Consider the following 17,414-nt stretch of genomic DNA (forward strand, 5'->3'; position numbering starts at 1 on the left):
TCCCGGCCAGGGGTGGGGATGCTGAACTTGGGGTCTCCGGGAGGGGAGCACCTGCATGCCCCCCATTGGCTGCCCCCCCCCAAGAGGCAGACTCCCCTCCACCGGGGCTCTTACCCCTGGCTCCTGACTGACCCTCCCACGACGACTCCTAGTGCGGCTGTTCTGTCCCCAACCGACCAGGACTGACCCCCCTACCCCCACCCCCACCCCCACCAGAGATCTTCCGGCCAGGAGTCCCCTCCACAGGCTGACGCAGGCAGGGCCGCGCTCCTGTCAACCCCTGCCCACCCTCCCAAGGTCCAGAAAGCCAATCTCCTGGCTCTCAGCCTCAGTGATGGGAGCAGGGCCTGGGGCCCAGTGAGGGACTCCCTGGGCCCCTGGAGTGGGCTGAGGTGGGGGAGGAGGCAGGAAGCAACCTGCTCTGCCGGGCTGGTGCACAGCAGAAACTGGGCCAGATGGCTTGTGGACGGTGCTGGGGGCAGCCCTGGGCCCAAAGAGGCTGCAGGCCCTCCCCAGTCCCAGACCTGCTGTGCAGCCTGGGACCCCAAGGTCCTCAGCACCTCCTCCCTGCAGCCTCTAGGCAGAGATGCAAATTGCAGCCAAATCCTGGCTCTGGGATTAACTTCCTCTGGGTAGGCTTCCCCATGCAAAGCATTAGAAAGGAACTGGAAGGAAGCCAAGCAGGGCCCCACCTCTTACAAGATGATGGTCTGGGTCACCCACTCTGCAACCAGGGTGGCAAGTGGGCCTGGGAGTCGGGAGGGCGGGCTTCTGGGACCCCACTTGTGCCCTGTGCCTGGCCCTGCTGTCGCCACAACATTGCCCCTTTCCTTCCCACCCAGAGAGCAGGCCGTGGTAAGGCTTTGGTGGGGGTGGGAGGTAAGGGTGTGGAACTGAGTAAAAACTTTTCCCTGCGGCTAATTAGCCCCATGGGGGAGGGGCAGGCACATGGGGCCTCATTTGTGGGGCTTCAGCTCCAGGCTCTGCACCCTGTGGACTGTGTGGGTGCCTATGTGGACCATGGGAGACCGGTGGTGAGGCCCCTGGGGACCTCCCAAGCCGCAGACTGGGTGTCACTGTACAAGGGTGGGCCTCCCTCCTTCCTTTGGGAGGGGGTGCCCTCAACCAGTGGGTAGGGCACGTCTGGGGGCGACCGCCGGCTGGCGGGCCCCCTGGCTGTTGCTTCCTCTCGCGCCCTCCAGCCCCAGGCTGGCCACTTCCGAAGCTCCCGACGCCATGGAGGAGTGGGATGTGCCTCAGATGAAAAAAGAGGTAGAAAGCCTCAAGTACCAGCTGGCTTTCAAGAGGGAGATGTCCTCCAAGACCATCCCTGAGTAAGTCCCCAGGACCCCACGGAGCCCCGCCCCCCCAGGGCTGCCGGCTCCCATCTGCATCTCATTTCCCTGCCCCGAGCGTTTTGCATGAGCCAGAACCACACCTCCACAGCCAGCCCTCGCCCTCGCCCTCGGGCACCCGCCTGCTCACCTCCCCCTCTCCACCGGCCGCACACAGGCTCCTCAAGTGGATCGAGGATGGGATCCCCAAGGACCCGTTCCTGAACCCCGACCTGATGAAGAACAACCCCTGGGTGGAGAAGGGCAAGTGCGCCATCCTGTGAAGCACCCCCGCCCCGACTCTTGCCTCTTTGTAGGGAGGACACCTCGATAAAGGTGTGGCTTTTATAAAGACTCTTTGATGACGTCCGTGCTTTTTTGTACGTTTTCTGATGGAGAAAAAGCAACAGCACAGCATCAAGCCTGGGCCCTGGGGCGTCTGGTGGGGGGGTTCCAGGGCACCCGGCACGGGTCGAGGTGTCCCGCACAGCCCCAGGGTATCCAGCGTAGATCCTGGGGCGTCCGGTGAGGGGTCCAGGGCACCCAGCACGGGTCGAGGTGTCCGGCGCAGGCCCGCTACAGCAGGTCCCGGATGTACAAACTGCGCCGCACGGCATTGGAGACGCCCTCCTTGAAGCGAAACCAGACGTCACTCCTGCCCACCGCTGTGCCTATGCGCCACTCGGTCGCATCTGTGTCCGGGGCCACATCTCCTGTGGAGGACGTGTGGTTGCTACTCTGCCTTGCTCCGGCTCCTCCCTCCTTCCCCTCCCTCCCCTCCCTCCCGCCACACACCTGCATTCAGGGCTGGCGCTCTCTTGATGACCACACGACCAAAGAAGTCTCTCTCGGGCTGAAGGAGGCAGGTTGGTCAGGGTCTCAGACTCCCTGCTGTGAGCAGAGGGCCCGGCGGCTGCGGGAGCAGACGCCCACCTCCCTTCCCAGCCTCCCTTCCCTTCAGCCCCTCAGAACCCGCATAGTGGCAGGAGGACACCGTAACCAGATCCAAACTGAGCCAAGTGGAACGCCCTACGCTGAGCAGCAGGGAACTACTGGCAGGCCCCCAGGGCTGAGCACCAGCCCCGTCCCTACCCGCCTGCCCCCCACCCCCACCCCCTGCACCTGTTCCTCCAGGGCTGCTCTCTTCAGGATGCGCTCCAGCCGCTGCTCCTCGTGGCTGCGTGAGGCAGGTGGCTGCGTCCCTTTCTCCCCAGCAACCCCCTGGGGACCCTCCTCTGCCTGCAAAAACAGGTGGCGAAGGCTGACTGCGCAGGGCCACTCCAGGGACAAGGTCCCTTCCAACAGCCCTGCCCTCCTAGGCCTGGCTCTGGCCCGAAGCCCGGGCAGGCTTACCTGGTGGCTGTCCCCAGCCCGGGCCAAGGCCTCTGCCCGCCGCATCTTCTCCATTTCAATCTCGTGGGCGATGAGCTGCTTGGCCTGGTAGGTGAGAGGCTTGCGGGCCGGCAGCTCAGGAAAGCGGCAGACCTCCTCCACATTCCTGCTCTCAGAGTTGGCACAGAGACGTACCTGGTCAGCAGAGACAGGCAGGGGCCACCTGCCACACCAGCCCCCACACCAGAATGTAAGAGCTGCAGGGTGGGCCCGGTCCTGGCAACACGATGCCTGAGCCCCACAGCAAGAGATTACCTGCCCCAAGCAAGCCTCAGTTTCCCCGACTACACGTGGGCACGAGAAGGGAACCCCTCCAGGGCCACAGGATGAAGAAATGAGACAAGGCAAGGCCTGGTCTCAAGTCTGGGGCTGAGTGCCTGGAACTGTCACCACTACTGCTTCCCTGTGACTGTGACAGAGGGAGACGTGCGGCTGGTGCCTCGCTGGGTAGCAGGGCCCCGGGGACTATCTCGGGATGGGGAAGCCGAGCCCTGGGGACCTCAAGGGCCCTCTGCGGGACACCGAGGCAGCGAGAGCCTCCGCAGTAAACCTCAGACCCCAGCACTGTGCCTGACCTGGAACACCACGCCTCACGATCACATCTGGGCAAAGGCTAAGCGGGAACCGAGCCCCTGCCGCTACCCCACAGACGGCAACACCGACACACGCGTCGCCGAGACCACGCTTTCAGATTCCCAGCCCAGAGACCACCACGGCACTTGGAGCCCAGCTTCCCGCCCCCGGCACCCCCGCCCCAGGTGCCACACAGACTCACGGTTCTAGCCTGTAGACATAGTGCCCATCGGGCACGCGCTCCTGGCGGTAGGTTAGGCTGTAGGCAAGCATGGTTCCCACAAGGCCGGCCAGCTGCTGTTTCTCACGAGTGCTGTACAGCTGTGTGCTCACCTGTGGACAGGGCGCAGGGACAAGGGCACGGACACTGAGCATGGCCAGGGGCCCTCCCCTATGGGCAGTCGCAACCCCGCCCTGGCTGAGGCACTCACAGGGCGCAGCTTGGGCGCGAGGATGTCCAGAAGCAGGCAGAGGACATCCAGGACGAGGGCCTGAGGTGCAGCCCGGCTGCGGGTAGCGGGCGTCAGGCCTGACACCAGCGTCTGGATGAGGTTCTGTGTCTTGCTTGTCCGGTTCTGGGCCTGGGGCAGAGAGTGAATGGGGCCTAGGTAACCCGGCGTCTCTGGGCCGGCCCCGAGCCCCGGGCTGGGTGCAGGGGCACACCTCCTGCTGGCTGCTGGGGAAGGCGATCCTCGGCACGTGGCTGGAGGCGAAGAGCAGGTGGAAGGCTGCCGGCAGGAAGGGCAGGTAGCGCAGCAACCGGAAGCTCTGGCCGTGGTGGGCGGCCCGGCTCAGCAGGTCGTCAAAGGCCAGCCAGTCGAGCGCAGCGCACACGGCACCCAGGCTGGAGTCCCGAAGCCGCAGGCGCAGGAAGTTGTCAAACAGGCCCTGGGGGTGAGCAGGTGGGTGGGCCCCGAACCCCTCCAGCCGCGGCCCCCAGCCCGCCATGTAAGCACCACCCAATGGGAACCTCCACCTCCCACCGCCCTGCCAAATGCAGGGCCTCGGGACATCTGCAAACACCAGCAAGGGCCCGCCCCAAGACCCCAAAGACAGAGCCAAGAAGGCCCAGCCTGCCGCCCCGGTGTTCTGACCAAATCCCTGACAGACGCACAAAAGAACACGACCTCCCTAAAGGAAGTTCCATCGATCAGAATCAAGGGCATAGAAGAAGCCCCACTCTCGTTCCTTGCGAGAGTCGTCTCCTTGGGCTACGGCACGACCCCTCCCCGTAACGGTTTCCAGATTTACGGATCACCCGATAATCCAAAGCTGCTTAGTCAGGGAGGCAGCTTAGGAGGCTTCCCGGGGGTGGGGGGGCACCTGGGCCACCCACCCAAACCGGAACTCCACTCTGCCCGCTCCGCTCCACCCAGATGGATCCCGACCAGCAAATGGAGTGACCCCACTGCGCACCCGGCCCACCTCCCCACCCCGCCAGCCCACACGGGGCGTCCCCTCCTGGCACCAGCTAGTCCCTCCACCCAGGCCTCTGTCCACTTGCTGTCATCTCTGAGAGATCTCCCCGACACCCCGTGTCCACCACCCCTCGCACCTATCCTGTTTCCCTGACACCATCTGAAGTGTCTCCCACCCGCTGTCTGGGGACAGACACACAGCCAGGTACTGACCCACTGGGAGCCCCCAAAAACGTCCCCAGAGCATCATTACCTGGACCACCTTCTCATGCTCGCCTGCAGACGCAGCCACGTGCAGGATGTGGTAGAACCGCTGGGAAGCCATGGTCAAAGGCACCTCGGCAGGACGGGGCCCCAGACCCGTGGGCCCATCGCCAAGCAGGAGCGTGTGCGGGATCAGGGCCAGGTACTGGCCCCAGCGTTGCCTGCAGAGGGGTGCCGAGGCTGGAACGGAGCCCCGCCTCTTTATCGCTCTCGCTGGCACCTTGCCACCCAAAGCGGCCTGAGGGTCTGCTCTACCGGTCCTGAACGGGACGGCAGGGAGGCCAAGTGCCCCCAGGGCCTGGGCAGCGTTCGGTCTCTGCTGGAGGCAGGGCTGGCCGGCCCACTTACCTCTGGGCCCGGGGCAGCTGGAAGACCTCCTGCCACACGGAGAAGAGCCCCTTGCGCTGGTCCTTGAGACCCACGCGAGTGGTCTGCACGACCTGCACGCTCAGCTGCCGCCGGCCCCGCCCGTGCAGGAACTGGACACAGGGTGTGCGGGGCAGTGAGAGGCGGCTGAGCCCTGCCTCCCCCGGCCGCAGCCCCTGCCCCACCTGCCCACCTGCCCACCTGCAGGGTGTTGATGCAGGCGCGGATGTCGTTGTCTGTCTTCTCACAGAGAGCCGCCAGCGCACCCGGGTCGGCCTGCATGCCCCGCCGCAGGGAGATCTGCAGGGAGGCGGAAGGGTGGGCGCTCTCTCCCCCAGAAACCCAGCCCAAGGCCACCTCTTCCCGAGAACACAGGTGAATGCAGGGGAACAACAGCTACAGACTCAGGGGCCCGGCCTCGCTCTGTGCTCGAACCATCTACTGCCATCGGGCAAACTGGTCCAGTCACCCCCGTGCCCAGGGGTCAGCCAGGGGATGGGGCCTGGATGCGAGAGGGGACCAGGACAGGCGCGGCGGCCCCCCACCCCAGGGCTGGCCACATGGCCCCCGGTTGCATATTCCCCACCACAGCCCTCACCCACCTCTTGTAGCCGCTGCACGAGCCTGGAAGTCAGTGTGGGCGGAAAGTGGAGAAGAAAGGCCTGCTGCCTCAGCTGTCGCAAGGAGGGCACGAACCTGTGGGGGGCAGACACGGGCACACACCCGCCCCCAAGGGCAAAGGCGGGGTTGGGGGGGGGGGATGGTGGGGCGGCACCCTCCCAGGGGCCCTCTGCTCTCCCCCACTCACTGGTCATTGCAAATACAGATGACGGGCCTCATCAGGAGTCCCCCCTCAGCCCGGCGTCGCCGTCCCCCACTTGTGGGAACAGCCGGACCCCCAGACTCTGCTTCTTGCGGGCCCTTGCGATCCAGGATGCTCAGAAGAACATTGACAGCGGCCTGGGGTATGGGCGGAGGACACGGTGAGCCCCAGCCCGTCGCCGGGCCACCCGCCCACCCACTGGGGCGCCCAGGAGGCCCACCACAGGGGCCCCGTCGATCTCATCGATGACCAGACAGTTGGGTTTCCCGCCAGCACCCAGCACCGACTCCATCTGCGTGGCCGCCTCGATGCACGTGCGGAAGGCCTCAGGGCTGCGGTCGTCACTGGAACCAGTGAGGCCAGAGGTGGGGCCGTCAGGGGAGCGATCGGGGTCCCTGGCAGCACAGGCTCCCAGGACTGGGCCACCAGGCCTACAGCTAGAGGCTACCCTGTGACAGGACCACCCCGCATCCCAGCGAGCCCTGACAAAGCACAAACTCCACCGCCCGAGACCCCGGGACCAAGCCCCACCTCTGGCCTACCACGGTTTCGGGGGAGTCAGAACAGACCGGAGGCCTGGCACGTACCTCGCATTCAACTCCACCACGCAGTAACCAGCTTGCCGCGCAATCACGTGAGCCAGGGTGGTCTTGCCCAGCCCCGGGGGGCCACACAGCAGTGCCACCTGCAGCCGAGACAGGCCGGATGAAGACAGGCTACCACTCATACCACCGCGGAACCCCTGCCCCGCCCTCGAGGCTGAAACTCCTGTCCCGTGAGGCTCGCTCCTAAGGGATGTGCCCCAAGCCCACTGTGGCGAGCACACAAGCACAGACCACACTCAGCACACTTGGGTTCCCACCTACCGCTTCAGAGTCAGAGACAGCGCTGCCCGATACCAGCAGTGAGGAGATCTGACAGAGACGCAGATGCTGCTAGTGCAACTGACCCCCCAGAAACCACCCGCTGTCGCCGTGAGCGTCCTGGAAAGGTACGCGGTCCTCCGAAAAGCAAACTTCGTCCGAGTCTTTAAAGCACACTCAAATTCCAACTCATGTCACCGACGTTCTGTGCCAACACCCTGGCGTCATGACGCCCTCAGCCGTGGAGACAGAGGCCCCCAGAGGCTGCAAGGGCGCTGGCCACCCGGAGAGCACAGCCCCCGGGCTCAGAGATGTGTGTGGCACGGCCAGGCGGGGCTCACCTTCTGCCGGGGCCGCCGGCTTGGGTCCAGGTCAGCCTCTAGCATGTCCTCTAGCACCTGCTCGTGGCTTTTCCATTTGCTGGAAGTCGTGGCCTCCTTGCCACCGCGGGCCAGCTCTAGACCGGGTCTGGGCCTCCTAGCAGGCCTCTCTCGGCCGAACACCACCAGGTCCCACAGCTTCAGCCACTTGAGGAGGCAGCGGTTAGTGAACTGCGGGACGGGAAGCGTGGCCTGGAGGAACCGCCAGCACCGAGGACTCCCCGTGCCCGCCCTTCACGTCAGCCTGCTGTCCCAAGCCCCAAAAGACACACGGGAACGTGGAAGCTAAGGAACAGGTCACCCTGCCGGTGAGTGACAGAGCGAGGCTCGCACCAGGACCTCCGTCCCTACCACCCTAACTCCGTCAGGAGACCCCACTGTCCCGCGTGTTCCAGCATCAGCTGCTAGGACAGTGGGGAAGGAAACAGGCTTGCAGGCAGGGGGAGCTCTGGACCCCCAGCCCAGGTCGCAGGTGACTTCCAGAATGCCAGCCCCGTGCTGGCCTCAGCTTCCCCACATACAGCTCCAAAGCGCAAATCCAAACCCTCTCTACCCTCCCAAGGTCCTTCAAGCTGACAAGAACAACTTTGGGGCAACAAAAAATCAGTCACGCTTGGACGGGAACAAGAGAACGAGGTCTCACGTCATCGCTAAGAAGCTCCGTGTAGCACCGCGGTGCGAACTCATCCACCCAGAGGCAGTGCTGGGAGTCGTCTTGGCTGTCAGCCAGCTCTTCCTCAGGGGCCCCCGAAGTCTGGACCTCCTCTCCCACCTCCTCAGAGCTGAGGCTGGAGAACATCATGCCCTGAGCTGCCGGGCGAGTAGAGGGACTGCACACCCCCCGCCGACTACAAGCTGGAGATCAGCAGTCCAAGAACCGGTAAGGGTCCCAGGGCTGGAAGGGCCCACCGTGTCACCTGCGAAGCGTGTCTGAGAGCTGACGGGCCTCCGCAAGCAGTTGCTGCCTCCGCTGTGCAAACAGCAGAGACGGGATCAGCGTGTCTCCGGCACGCAGTCACCCCAGAGCTACCCTTCTCCCGACAACTCCCACCTCACTGTCGACCTGCTCCTTCAGGGACGCGAAGGACACACCCAACAGGTCCAGCTGGCCACGGCCTCGCCACCGGATATCGAGGAAAGGGTTCTGTAGGGAAACGAGGACACCGTTTGTCATCTCTCAGAACACAACCACCCACAGACCCTCTCTCGTCAGCGCTCGAGGACCCAGGTGGCGTTTTCTACCGACAACAGACCAACGCAAGGACAAACCGCCTCTCCAAGCAAAAATCCTAAAGAGAAAACGCACTGGGATGGAGATAGCTCTAAAGAAAGAAGGTGAAGGTTAAAACGTCAGAGAAAGGGAAAAGAGACGCCACAGGAAGGGGACAGTGAAACAGACCCTCACAAGGGGATGACTGCAGGTCACGTGAACTTCCTGAGGGGTCCCCAGGGTCTGAGGGTTAATATGAGGTCTAGGACCCTTTCCTGGACAGCACTGAGCCCGCCTACCCTGCAGGAAGGCTGTTGCCAGCCTCTCACCCCCACTTGTGGCCACACAACACTCACCTGCACCCCTGTGCCCACGGGGTCACCCCGCAGCACCAGAAAAGCCCGGCAGCCACTAGTGGAGGTCACACTGACATAGTCCTCCAGGACAGGGGGCCGCCTCAGGACAGGATTTCGAGCTGCTGGAGAGGCCTGAAGGGGACCCACGTCAGCACCAGCATCCAAGGGCCTAGGAAGGGACAAATGCTGACCTGGGGACACTCACCTCCTGTGACCACGACAGGAGAAACTCAGATCCACTCTTGACTATACACCCCTCCCACACACACTCAGCCCCAAGCCTCCCAAAACCTGGGACCCTCCCAAAATCCCTGGGGCATCTGTGCCCCAAGCCACACACCCTTTGCCCCACAGTGCAGGGGGGATCTCCGGACTCGGTGGGGGGGTGATGTCCCCAGCAGGCGAGTCAGGAAGGGGCGGCTCTTCCATTTGCTCAGGTCTGAAGTTCAGCTTCTTCACGACTTCCAGCCTGAGCCGTTTGACCCTGGGGGCTGGGGAGAAAGCCGAAAGTTTCAGAAACTCTTGCCAAGCCTCACACCCCACCCGTATGCCTTGGGGCTCTGAGGACATACTGGGAGGCAAGGCCCCGTCCCTGGGGTCATGATCGGCCAGCTGCCTCTTCCTGGCACTGCCTTTGTGGTTCCCTGGAGGTCCGCCTGGAGAGCAATGAGTGGCAGCGTCCCCTCCAGCAACGGCCTCCTCCTCGAACGTCAGCCGGGACCGACACGCTGTGGGCCAGGGACCCCTGGAGGGCGACGGGGCGGCTGTCCCTGCCGGGAGAGAAGGTTGACGGCAGCGGCGCCAGGTCAGCCTGTACGGGCAACAGCTCCCGAGGCCTGGGGCGCTGGAGGGCCCTTCTCGCTCCGATACGCCCCCGCCTCAGCTCGCTCCAGCCTCCGGGTCCCCGCCGCCTCCCCTCCTCCGACCAGCCCTCCAGGACTAGGGGGACGAGGCCGAGGCGGGGCCCACGCCCACCTTCCAGCTCGGCCAGCACCTCGAGCTCGGCCGCAAACTGGCTGTAGAAGTCGTCCTGGCCGCCCCCCAGCTCGCGCTCGGGGTCTCCCATGGCGCCCGCTCCCGCTGCACCAACCCGCCGCTCCGAACCTCCCGCGCGGCCGCCGGTGCTGCGCGCCGTTCCCGCCCCTCGCGTCCCGGCGCCGCCAATCAATGGCCGGCGTGCCCGGCGCCTCTCGCCATTGGCCACCGGGAGGACCGGGGCGGAGGCGGGGCTGCGCGCGCAGGCCGGGCGGGGCCGAGCCAGCGCCGTGGCCTCGGGCGCTCACCATTGGCCGGCACGCCCGCCTGTCTGCGACGAGGGCGGGGAGAGCGCCGGGCTGAGCAGACGCGCCGGAGTCGAAGCGGAGGTCTGGGGCGCTCACCATTGGCCCGCACGGCTGCCCGTCCGGGGCGTGCGCGGGACGTGGGCGGGGCGTGGGCAGGGCTGCGCGCTCCGGTAGGTCCCGTGAGGCGCGGCTGTGGGGTCGCTGGGCCGCCAGGTGCGGGGACGTAGTGCTGGAGCCGGCGCCCGGCAGCTGCCTGGCGGGCCGGGGCGGCGCGGCGAAGCTGCAGGTCGGTCCGAAGTAGGGGCGGGGCAGGCTGCGGGAAGGGCTCCCAGAACCCGTAGGCCGGTGCCCATCAGACGCGGGGATCGGGGGCTGCCGGGGAGGATTGTATCTGCTTCGGGGCGGGGGCGGGGGCCGGGGGTGAGGGCGGAGATGGCCGCCCTCGCTGGGGGCCACGGCCGCCGTGGGGGGGGGGGGGGCCGGCAGCTCCTCTCTTGGCCCCTCCCCTCTCGGCAAGCGGCTCCTATCGCGCGTTGGAGGACTGCCCCGGAGGGGTCCGCGGGGGTGGGCTGAGGCGCGAGACTGCTTCTTCCGGGCTCTGCGTTTGGGTCGGACAACCCCACAGAGCTGAGAAGTGAGAGTAGAAAGGGATCTAGTGCGTGCGGACGCCGCGTCAGTAGCTTCACGCCGGGGACCCTGGAGAACAGGGATGTACACGCCAATTGCGCAGGACGCTGACGTGCGCTGTACTTCCCGTGGACCCCCGTGCGTTGCAGGCGCCAGCATGGAAGCAGGCCCAGTAGAGAGCCTGTCGGTGGTGTACCAGAGCCAGGATTTCCTGGTGGTGAACAAGCACTGGGACCTGCGCATCGACAGTAGGATGTGGCGTGAGACCCCCACCCTCCAGAAGCAGCTGCGCCTCCGCTTCCCCGAGTTAGCGGACCCTGACACCTACTATGGGTTCAGGTGTGCAGAGGCCAGGCACTGGTGGCCCCCAGCGGCCTCTGCGGGAGGGAAGTGGCCACCCCCAGTCTAGCCACCCCTGATCCGCTGCCCCATGCCAGGTTCTGCCACCAGTTGGACTTCTCCACCAGCGGGGCCCTCTGTGTGGCCTTGAACAAGGCTGCAGCGGGCAGCGCTTACAAGTGCTTCAAGGAGCGCCGTGTCACCAAGGCTTACTTGGCTCTGGTAAGGCCTGACCGGTCTCCGAGGCAGGGGGTTCCCCAGAAGTGGTGGGTGGCCCCGAGAGCAGCTCGTGACCCTCTGCCTGGCAGGTACGGGGACACGTCCAGGAGAGCCGGATGACCATCAACTATGCCATCGGCAGGAACAGCACAGAGGGTCGGGCTCACACCATGTGCATCGAGGGTACACAGGGTACGCAGGCCAGGGGAGTGGGGTCTGTCAGGGGGACATCCCTGGGGACCAGTGGGAGGGGGAGGGTCATCCAGTGAGAAGCCTGAGCGTGCAGGGCCCGTGGAGACAGGTGAGCTGGGCTGGAGTGGATCGGACCCTAGGCTGGTCCAGCCAACCTTCACGCCCTGTCCTCCTCCTCACAGGCTGTGAGAACCCAAAGCCAAGTGTCACCGAGCTGGTGGTCTTGGAACACGGGCTGTACGCGGGCGACCCCGTCTCCAAAGTGCTGTTGCAGCCCCTCACGGGTACGTCTGGGGGCAGGGACCAGGAAGCCATCCAGGCCCCTTTGCTGTCTGTTAATGATGTCCCTCGCGCCCCTGGCGTGGTCGATGTCTGGCACCCACGTCTCTTCACACAAGGTGCTGCGGTGTCCCTTCTGTTACGCGTGAGATGAAACGGTGGCACAGGGGCAGAGTGGCCTGCCTGGGGCCGTTCCACTATCTCAGCCCCACACGGGGTCTTGCTCCTGGACGTGAGGGCCTCTGGAAGGCCGGCAGGAGTTCTCCAGCGTGCCTGGCCTTGACCCTCCCGGCAGCGACTCTTGGAGTCGACCGCTTCTCTGAATCCTGATGTTCTCGTTTGGACCAGGAAACAGAGAGGTCTGCCATTTTCAAGGGTTTCGTGGGGCTTCCAGACAGCGACAGGACAGGGCTGGGGCGATGTGGGGGGAGGGGGAGGGGCACGGGATGCCCTCCCCACCCTACCTGTTCCCTCGGCACCCCCACAGGCCGGACGCACCAACTGCGCGTGCACTGCAGCGCCCTCAGTCACCCCGTCGTGGGGGACCTGACCTACGGGCAGGCGTCGGGCCGGGAAGACCAGCCCTTCCGCATGATGCTGCACGCGTTTTACCTGCGCATCCCCACCCACACCGAGTGTGTGGAGGCCTGCACGCCAGATCCCTTCGTGCCCACGCTCGATGCCTGCTGGAGCCCCCACACCCTGGTGCGGTCACTGGACCAGCTCGTCCAGGTCCTGAGGGCTGCTCCCGACCCTGAGCCTGCGGAAGGGAGCCCCAGACCTTGCAGCACTCCCACACCCTCCACCAGGCCCCCCGAGACAGAGGCACAGCGGGCATCGTGCCTGCAGTGGCTGTCAGAGTGGACACTGGAGCCTGACAACTAAGGGCACCACAGTGGGTGGGAGCGCCAGCTGGGACCACTAGGGGTGGGGGCTTCAGGGGAGAACTCTAGGCCCGTCCCAAGTCGGGGGTGTCCCTGTGTGCGGCGCCCCTGCGGACAGGGACAGAATCCCCTGGCTGTGGCAGCTAGACCTGGAGAGGGGCCGCAAGGCCAGCAGGGGGAGCCAGGCCGCCATGATTCTGGAGGATGAGGCCTTCCTCCAAGCCCCCTCTCCCCCAGGGGAAACCAAGGCCTGCCTTCCCGGCTCCAAAGCTTCATCCCTCACGGCTTGTTTTTGTAAATTTGCCCAAGGTCTCCCTGCAAGAGGCAGGGGCAAGAGCTGAGCCAGCCTCAGGTTGGGTCCCTCCGGGGCCCCCAGCCCGGGCCTCAGAGCACCTGGTCCTCACCGTTCTCAGAGGTCCTGTGTTGGTCAGCCTAGCCGGGCTGGGCCTCCCCTCTTGCAGACCCTGACCCATCCTCCCCGTGATACTGCCTTGTGCCTTTGCTTCTACCAGACTCTGCCCTTCGGCCCCCTCCTACCCAGATGGCTTGTGGGGAGGGTCTGAGCCACGCCTCTCAACCCTCTCACAATGCCTAGGCAGCCAGCAGTCCCCGATTTGGGCTTGGCAGTGAGGACGACCAGCCCCCATCCCCGGTAACACAGCCCCATCAGCCTCCTTGCAGCTAAGCGTCAGGGACTCAATAAATACTCAGTGACTGACCCCGTGAGCAGTCGTGAATCTGTCCGACGTGGGGGACTTGGGGGTCCCGGATCCCTGCCCTCTTCCCTGCATGGGGCAGACCTCTGCCCTAGGTCCCCCAGCAGGACCCAGGATGGACCTCATGGTCCCGGCTGCTGACCTGTCCTCCCCCACCGTGCAGTGAGCACCCCACAGCCCTAGCGTGAGGGCCGGGCTCTGGGTAGAGGACCGAAACTGGGTCAGTCCTGTTCCTGGAGATCCCCATTTCTGGCCAAAAACATTGCAGCGTCCATCTGTTCTCACCAGTTCTTCCTAGAGCTGTGGTCTTCACATCCGCCTTAGGGCCCTTCACCGTCTCGGAGGGCCAGCCAGTCTCCCGGGTCGGGGAGAGCAGGAGGCAGGTGTGACCAGCCGCAGGACACTTGTCTGGACGCGCTGGCCTGGGGGGGCCCACGGGCTGGTCCTACAGAACCAACAACAGAGAAGTCAGAGGGCTGGGTATACCTCGTAGTCCCCAAAGTAGGAAGGCATGAGGGTGAGGCACACAGGAGTAGGCACCGTCCTGGGGAACGTTCTCCGTGTGCTGCTGTTCCCCGTAAAAGACCTCCTTGGTGCCTTGAATCCCCCCCCCGGGATCCAGAAAGCCACCCACAGGCCAGGTCTGGACCTTGCTTCCTACGGGTAGGCTGGGAGGTTGTCTCCCACCACCCCGTGGGCCTCTAGGCTGAGACCGCAGAGGCCAGACACGGACGCACACGGCCTGTCTGTCCCCCCCCCCCCAATGCCCTGGCCGTGGGTGGGCAGGGTTGAAGGGTGTGGGGATTGTGCAGGTGCCCCTGGGCAAAGGGGAAAAGGAGAACTTCCTTAGCCAGAGTGGCGGGACAGGCACTGCTGGTGGGGCTAGAGCATGGGCAGGTCCCCACTGGGGAGCTGCGTGTGCTGGTGGGGCCCCGCCCCCAGCCCCCAGCCCCCAGCCATGCGGAAGGGCAGCTGGACTTCGGTTAGGCCTGTCCACACCAGGGGAGGGGGGAGCTGTCTTCAGCCGGTCCCTCTAGCTGTTGGCGCCTTAGGCCCTGGGTCAACACGCCTGCTTGGCGGTGAGGCTGGCTCTCTGGGCACGCGTGGCTCTCCTTGTGGTGCTGATGACAGCAGTTCGGTGGCTGACCCAGCACCGTGGGGTTCCAGGCCCCCGTATCCCCCGGGCCCTGCCCCCCTCAGCTGGGGATAAGCTTCCACGGCACCTCCCGCTCTACCTCAGGGGATCCATCCTGGGCCCCAGAGCGTGTGCACCACAGCTCTTTGCCATTGAGGACACCTGCCTGCTGCCTTCGTCCCCTCCCGGCCTCACAGCACGCACACTTACGGACACACACGCTCACGGGGCAGAAAGTGCCGCATGCGTGACTGAACCCAGGTGCCACACTGGATCCACGTGTGCCTGATGTCCCTGTGGGGAACACATCTATTGTTCACATAGTTGTGGCCGCCCCCAGGCACACGCGTGTGCACAAAGAGCAGCACACACGACAGCTGCAGACACGCACGTGTACGAATACACACGTGACCCCCAGGGCACAGACACATTCCCCAGTGGGCAGGGGTGTGCGTTGGGCGGCTGCCAACCGTGAGCTCAGTCTGTCGCTCCGCCGGGGCCGGAGGGCAGGTGTCTGCTGTGCTCAAGGTCCCCCGGGGCGGACACGGCACCGTCACCTGGCCCAGCCCTGGTCTCTCCCCTGCACATCTGCCTGGTAGGCATCGCTGCAGGACTGGGTGGCCAGGCAGGCAGGGTGTCAGGCGAGGCATGGGGCAGAGCAGGGACACAGGTGCCCACCCCCTGCACCAGCCCTGTGCCCCAGGGCTCAGCTGCAGGGTCTGACACACTTGGTGGGCTGGGGTCCCTAGTGGCTGGAGCACCCGTCACCTGGCTTATACCCCCCTGCATTGGACAGCCACCCCGGGGCGCGGGAGCAGCCTCCCTCTACAGCAGAAGGTCTCGGAGCCCAGGTGAGAAGTGACGGCTGGGGCAGGGCCACCCGAACCTCAGGGCGCAGGCTGGGAGTCAGTGTCATCGTGGCTCTGGGTGGGTTGCTGAGCCCCTCTGAGCTAACGCTTTGCTCCCTGCAGAGGACAGTAACACCCTGGGTGAAGCGCAATCTAGAAGCCCACAAGCGCCAACACCCTCAGGACCTCCATCTGCAGGCTGGCCAGGGCTGTTCCGGGGCTGTGGTGGGGGTTGTGGCCGGAGGCAAGGTCTGGCTGGGCCTCCAGGTCTCCCTGGAGGAGAAGAGAGCTTTCTAGGCCACCCAGGTGTGGGCACAGGTTAGGGAACCCCTGAAGCTTCAACCCCCAGCTCCCTGCGGGGACCTACTGGGACCACCGCCCCTGCCCTGCAGCTGTGTGGAGATCTGTTTATCGGAGACACCAGAGCCTGCAGGTGCCATGAGCCCTGACCTGTGATAAGGAAGGCCCCGGGGTTAGGGCCGGCCCCCTTCTGCCACTCCCTTTGGTTCTGCAGAGCTATTGTTTGTGGGGCTGTTACCCTCCCCAAAGACAGAGACACTTGTGGGGCAGCCATCCTGTGTGACCCCAGACTGCAATGCTCTCTCTGTGCCCGGGCCGAGGAGGGCAGGGGACGGTGATGGCGTGGGCCTCATCACGTCCTATCTCCTCTCCAGCTTGTCCTGAACCCACCGCCGGTGACCCCACACCTTCCTGCACAGCCATGGGCCTAAGAGCAGGTGAGACTGCCCCCCCTCACAAAGGGGCACCGTGGACCCTCCGGGGGTGGTTCCCACGGCCGGCTCCTCTTAGGTGGCAGGACCATCTGTGGTCATAGGGACACAGGGAGCCCTGGGCAGACCCTTGACAGATGCCCCCACCAGGCAGGCGCAGCCGTGCCGGGGAGGGGGGGGCGTCAGCCGCTCATGGCCCATTCTGTTCCAGGTGCCCAGGTGAGCCCAGGCCTCGCCCTCCTCATGTGGCTCACCGCCCACCGCTCTTGTCCCCAGGCCCAGGGCTTCTCCCAGGGAGGGCTGGATGCCAGCAGGGCTGACCTGTGGGCCAGGTGAGTGCCAGCCCCTCCTGCAGTTCCAACCTACAGGTCACATCCTGGCAGCTGATCCCCTGGCGGGAGGGTGCGGCTCCAGGGGCTGCACCTGACGGCCCAGGCGAGGCTGAGGCAGGGCTGCCCCCAGCACTCACCGACCTTGCCCCAAGGTGGCCCAGGTCACCCAGTGTCCTGCATCATGTCCCAACCACACCAGAGTGGCCATGAGTGGGTCCCCCAGGCTGTCGCAGCTGGGGCTGGGGCCGCTGAACCCCTCACCTCTCACACTGCTCTCCCGGCCAGAGTCCTCTTGGCTTTCTTCCCCTGCCCCGAGGCTTGGCTGCTCTCTCAGGTCCTAAACAGAGACTCGGTAATTCCCAAGCACTGTTCAGAGGGCTCATGCGTGGGCTCAGCCACCCTTCCCTTCCCTGGGCGTCAGAGACCTCTTGTGGAGCATCAATCACTGACCAATCAGTGTGCTGATTAGGCAGGGCTGGAGACCCAGGCTGAAGTCCCGTGAGATGTCCTCCCCACACACGGATTTTAGTAGACGCACAGCCTGCGGAGCACTCAGCTAGGAACCAGCCTGGCCGTGGTGACACCGCAGATGCCCGGACCACATCTGCCCCAAACACTCAGCCGTTGCTGGGGCCAGGGAGCTCACTCGAGCTCAGAGCCCCCTGGGACCGGGCCCCGGGCGGAAGCACAGACCCAGAGTCCAGGCCGGGGCCATACTGAAGCCCTGCTCATCGCCTGGAGCCTGGGGCCAACTACGTGCCACAGGGGCACAAGTGCGTGCCGAGCAAAGCAGCGGTCTTGCCTGCGCCCAGGCGCCACCAGCCACCCTTCCTGTGTCTCAGCCCCTGGG

At 65.3% G+C, this 17,414-nt stretch overlaps 3 protein-coding genes and 1 long non-coding RNA gene across 7 annotated transcripts in view; 2 read left to right on the forward strand and 2 right to left on the reverse strand.

Annotated features, from left to right (window-relative positions):
- The window catches only part of GNG13 (G protein subunit gamma 13), a 4,032-nt gene extending 2,330 nt beyond the window's left edge, over positions 1–1,702 (forward strand). For both annotated transcript variants that reach the window (XM_040459507.1, XM_040459506.1), the window contains exons 2-3: positions 1,203–1,334; positions 1,513–1,702. In XM_040459507.1, the coding sequence (XP_040315441.1) occupies positions 1,237–1,334; positions 1,513–1,618 (204 nt within the window). In that variant the 5' untranslated portion in view covers positions 1,203–1,236 and the 3' untranslated portion in view covers positions 1,619–1,702. The remainder of the gene's footprint in view (positions 1–1,202; positions 1,335–1,512) is intronic.
- Positions 1,666–10,098, reverse strand: CHTF18 (chromosome transmission fidelity factor 18). Of its 2 annotated transcripts, none has more exons than XM_040459505.1 (22): positions 9,955–10,097; positions 9,552–9,749; positions 9,320–9,470; positions 8,980–9,148; positions 8,465–8,557; positions 8,331–8,383; positions 8,057–8,201; positions 7,375–7,584; positions 6,758–6,855; positions 6,391–6,514; positions 6,156–6,307; positions 5,950–6,043; positions 5,549–5,647; positions 5,330–5,460; positions 4,971–5,142; positions 3,963–4,187; positions 3,731–3,880; positions 3,502–3,632; positions 2,688–2,832; positions 2,457–2,573; positions 2,130–2,187; positions 1,666–2,047 (listed from the first exon to the last, which is right to left on the reverse strand). In XM_040459505.1, the coding sequence occupies exons 1-22, from the start codon at positions 10,043–10,045 to the stop codon at positions 1,911–1,913; spliced, it is 2,943 nt and encodes a 980-aa protein (XP_040315439.1). In that variant the 5' UTR covers positions 10,046–10,097; the 3' UTR covers positions 1,666–1,910. The 2 variants fall into 2 exon arrangements, 1 of the variants encoding a protein (XP_040315439.1); XR_005785768.1 differs by having other exon boundaries at positions 1,989–2,047; positions 2,688–2,861; positions 9,955–10,098.
- Positions 10,099–10,436: 338 nt separating this feature from the next.
- RPUSD1 (RNA pseudouridine synthase domain containing 1) lies at positions 10,437–13,520 on the forward strand. 2 transcript variants are annotated; one of them, XM_040459508.1, is made up of 6 exons: positions 10,437–10,548; positions 11,039–11,228; positions 11,327–11,450; positions 11,537–11,639; positions 11,822–11,923; positions 12,406–13,520. In XM_040459508.1, the coding sequence occupies exons 2-6, from the start codon at positions 11,047–11,049 to the stop codon at positions 12,801–12,803; spliced, it is 909 nt and encodes a 302-aa protein (XP_040315442.1). In that variant the 5' UTR covers positions 10,437–10,548; positions 11,039–11,046; the 3' UTR covers positions 12,804–13,520. The 2 variants fall into 2 exon arrangements, with proteins under 2 accessions (XP_040315442.1, XP_040315443.1); XM_040459509.1 differs by lacking the exon at positions 11,039–11,228.
- A 15-nt stretch (positions 13,521–13,535) lies between these two features.
- LOC121019759 (uncharacterized) lies at positions 13,536–14,943 on the reverse strand. The gene is made up of 2 exons (XR_005785772.1): positions 14,864–14,943; positions 13,536–13,963 (listed from the first exon to the last, which is right to left on the reverse strand). It is a non-coding gene; the product is annotated as an uncharacterized LOC121019759 (long non-coding RNA).
- Positions 14,944–17,414: the final 2,471 nt, after the last annotated feature.

The sequence above is a fragment of the Herpailurus yagouaroundi genome, unplaced genomic scaffold (genome assembly GCF_014898765.1).
Source record: "Herpailurus yagouaroundi ecotype Mexico unplaced genomic scaffold, PumYag 222, whole genome shotgun sequence".
NCBI lineage: Eukaryota > Metazoa > Chordata > Mammalia > Carnivora > Felidae > Herpailurus > Herpailurus yagouaroundi.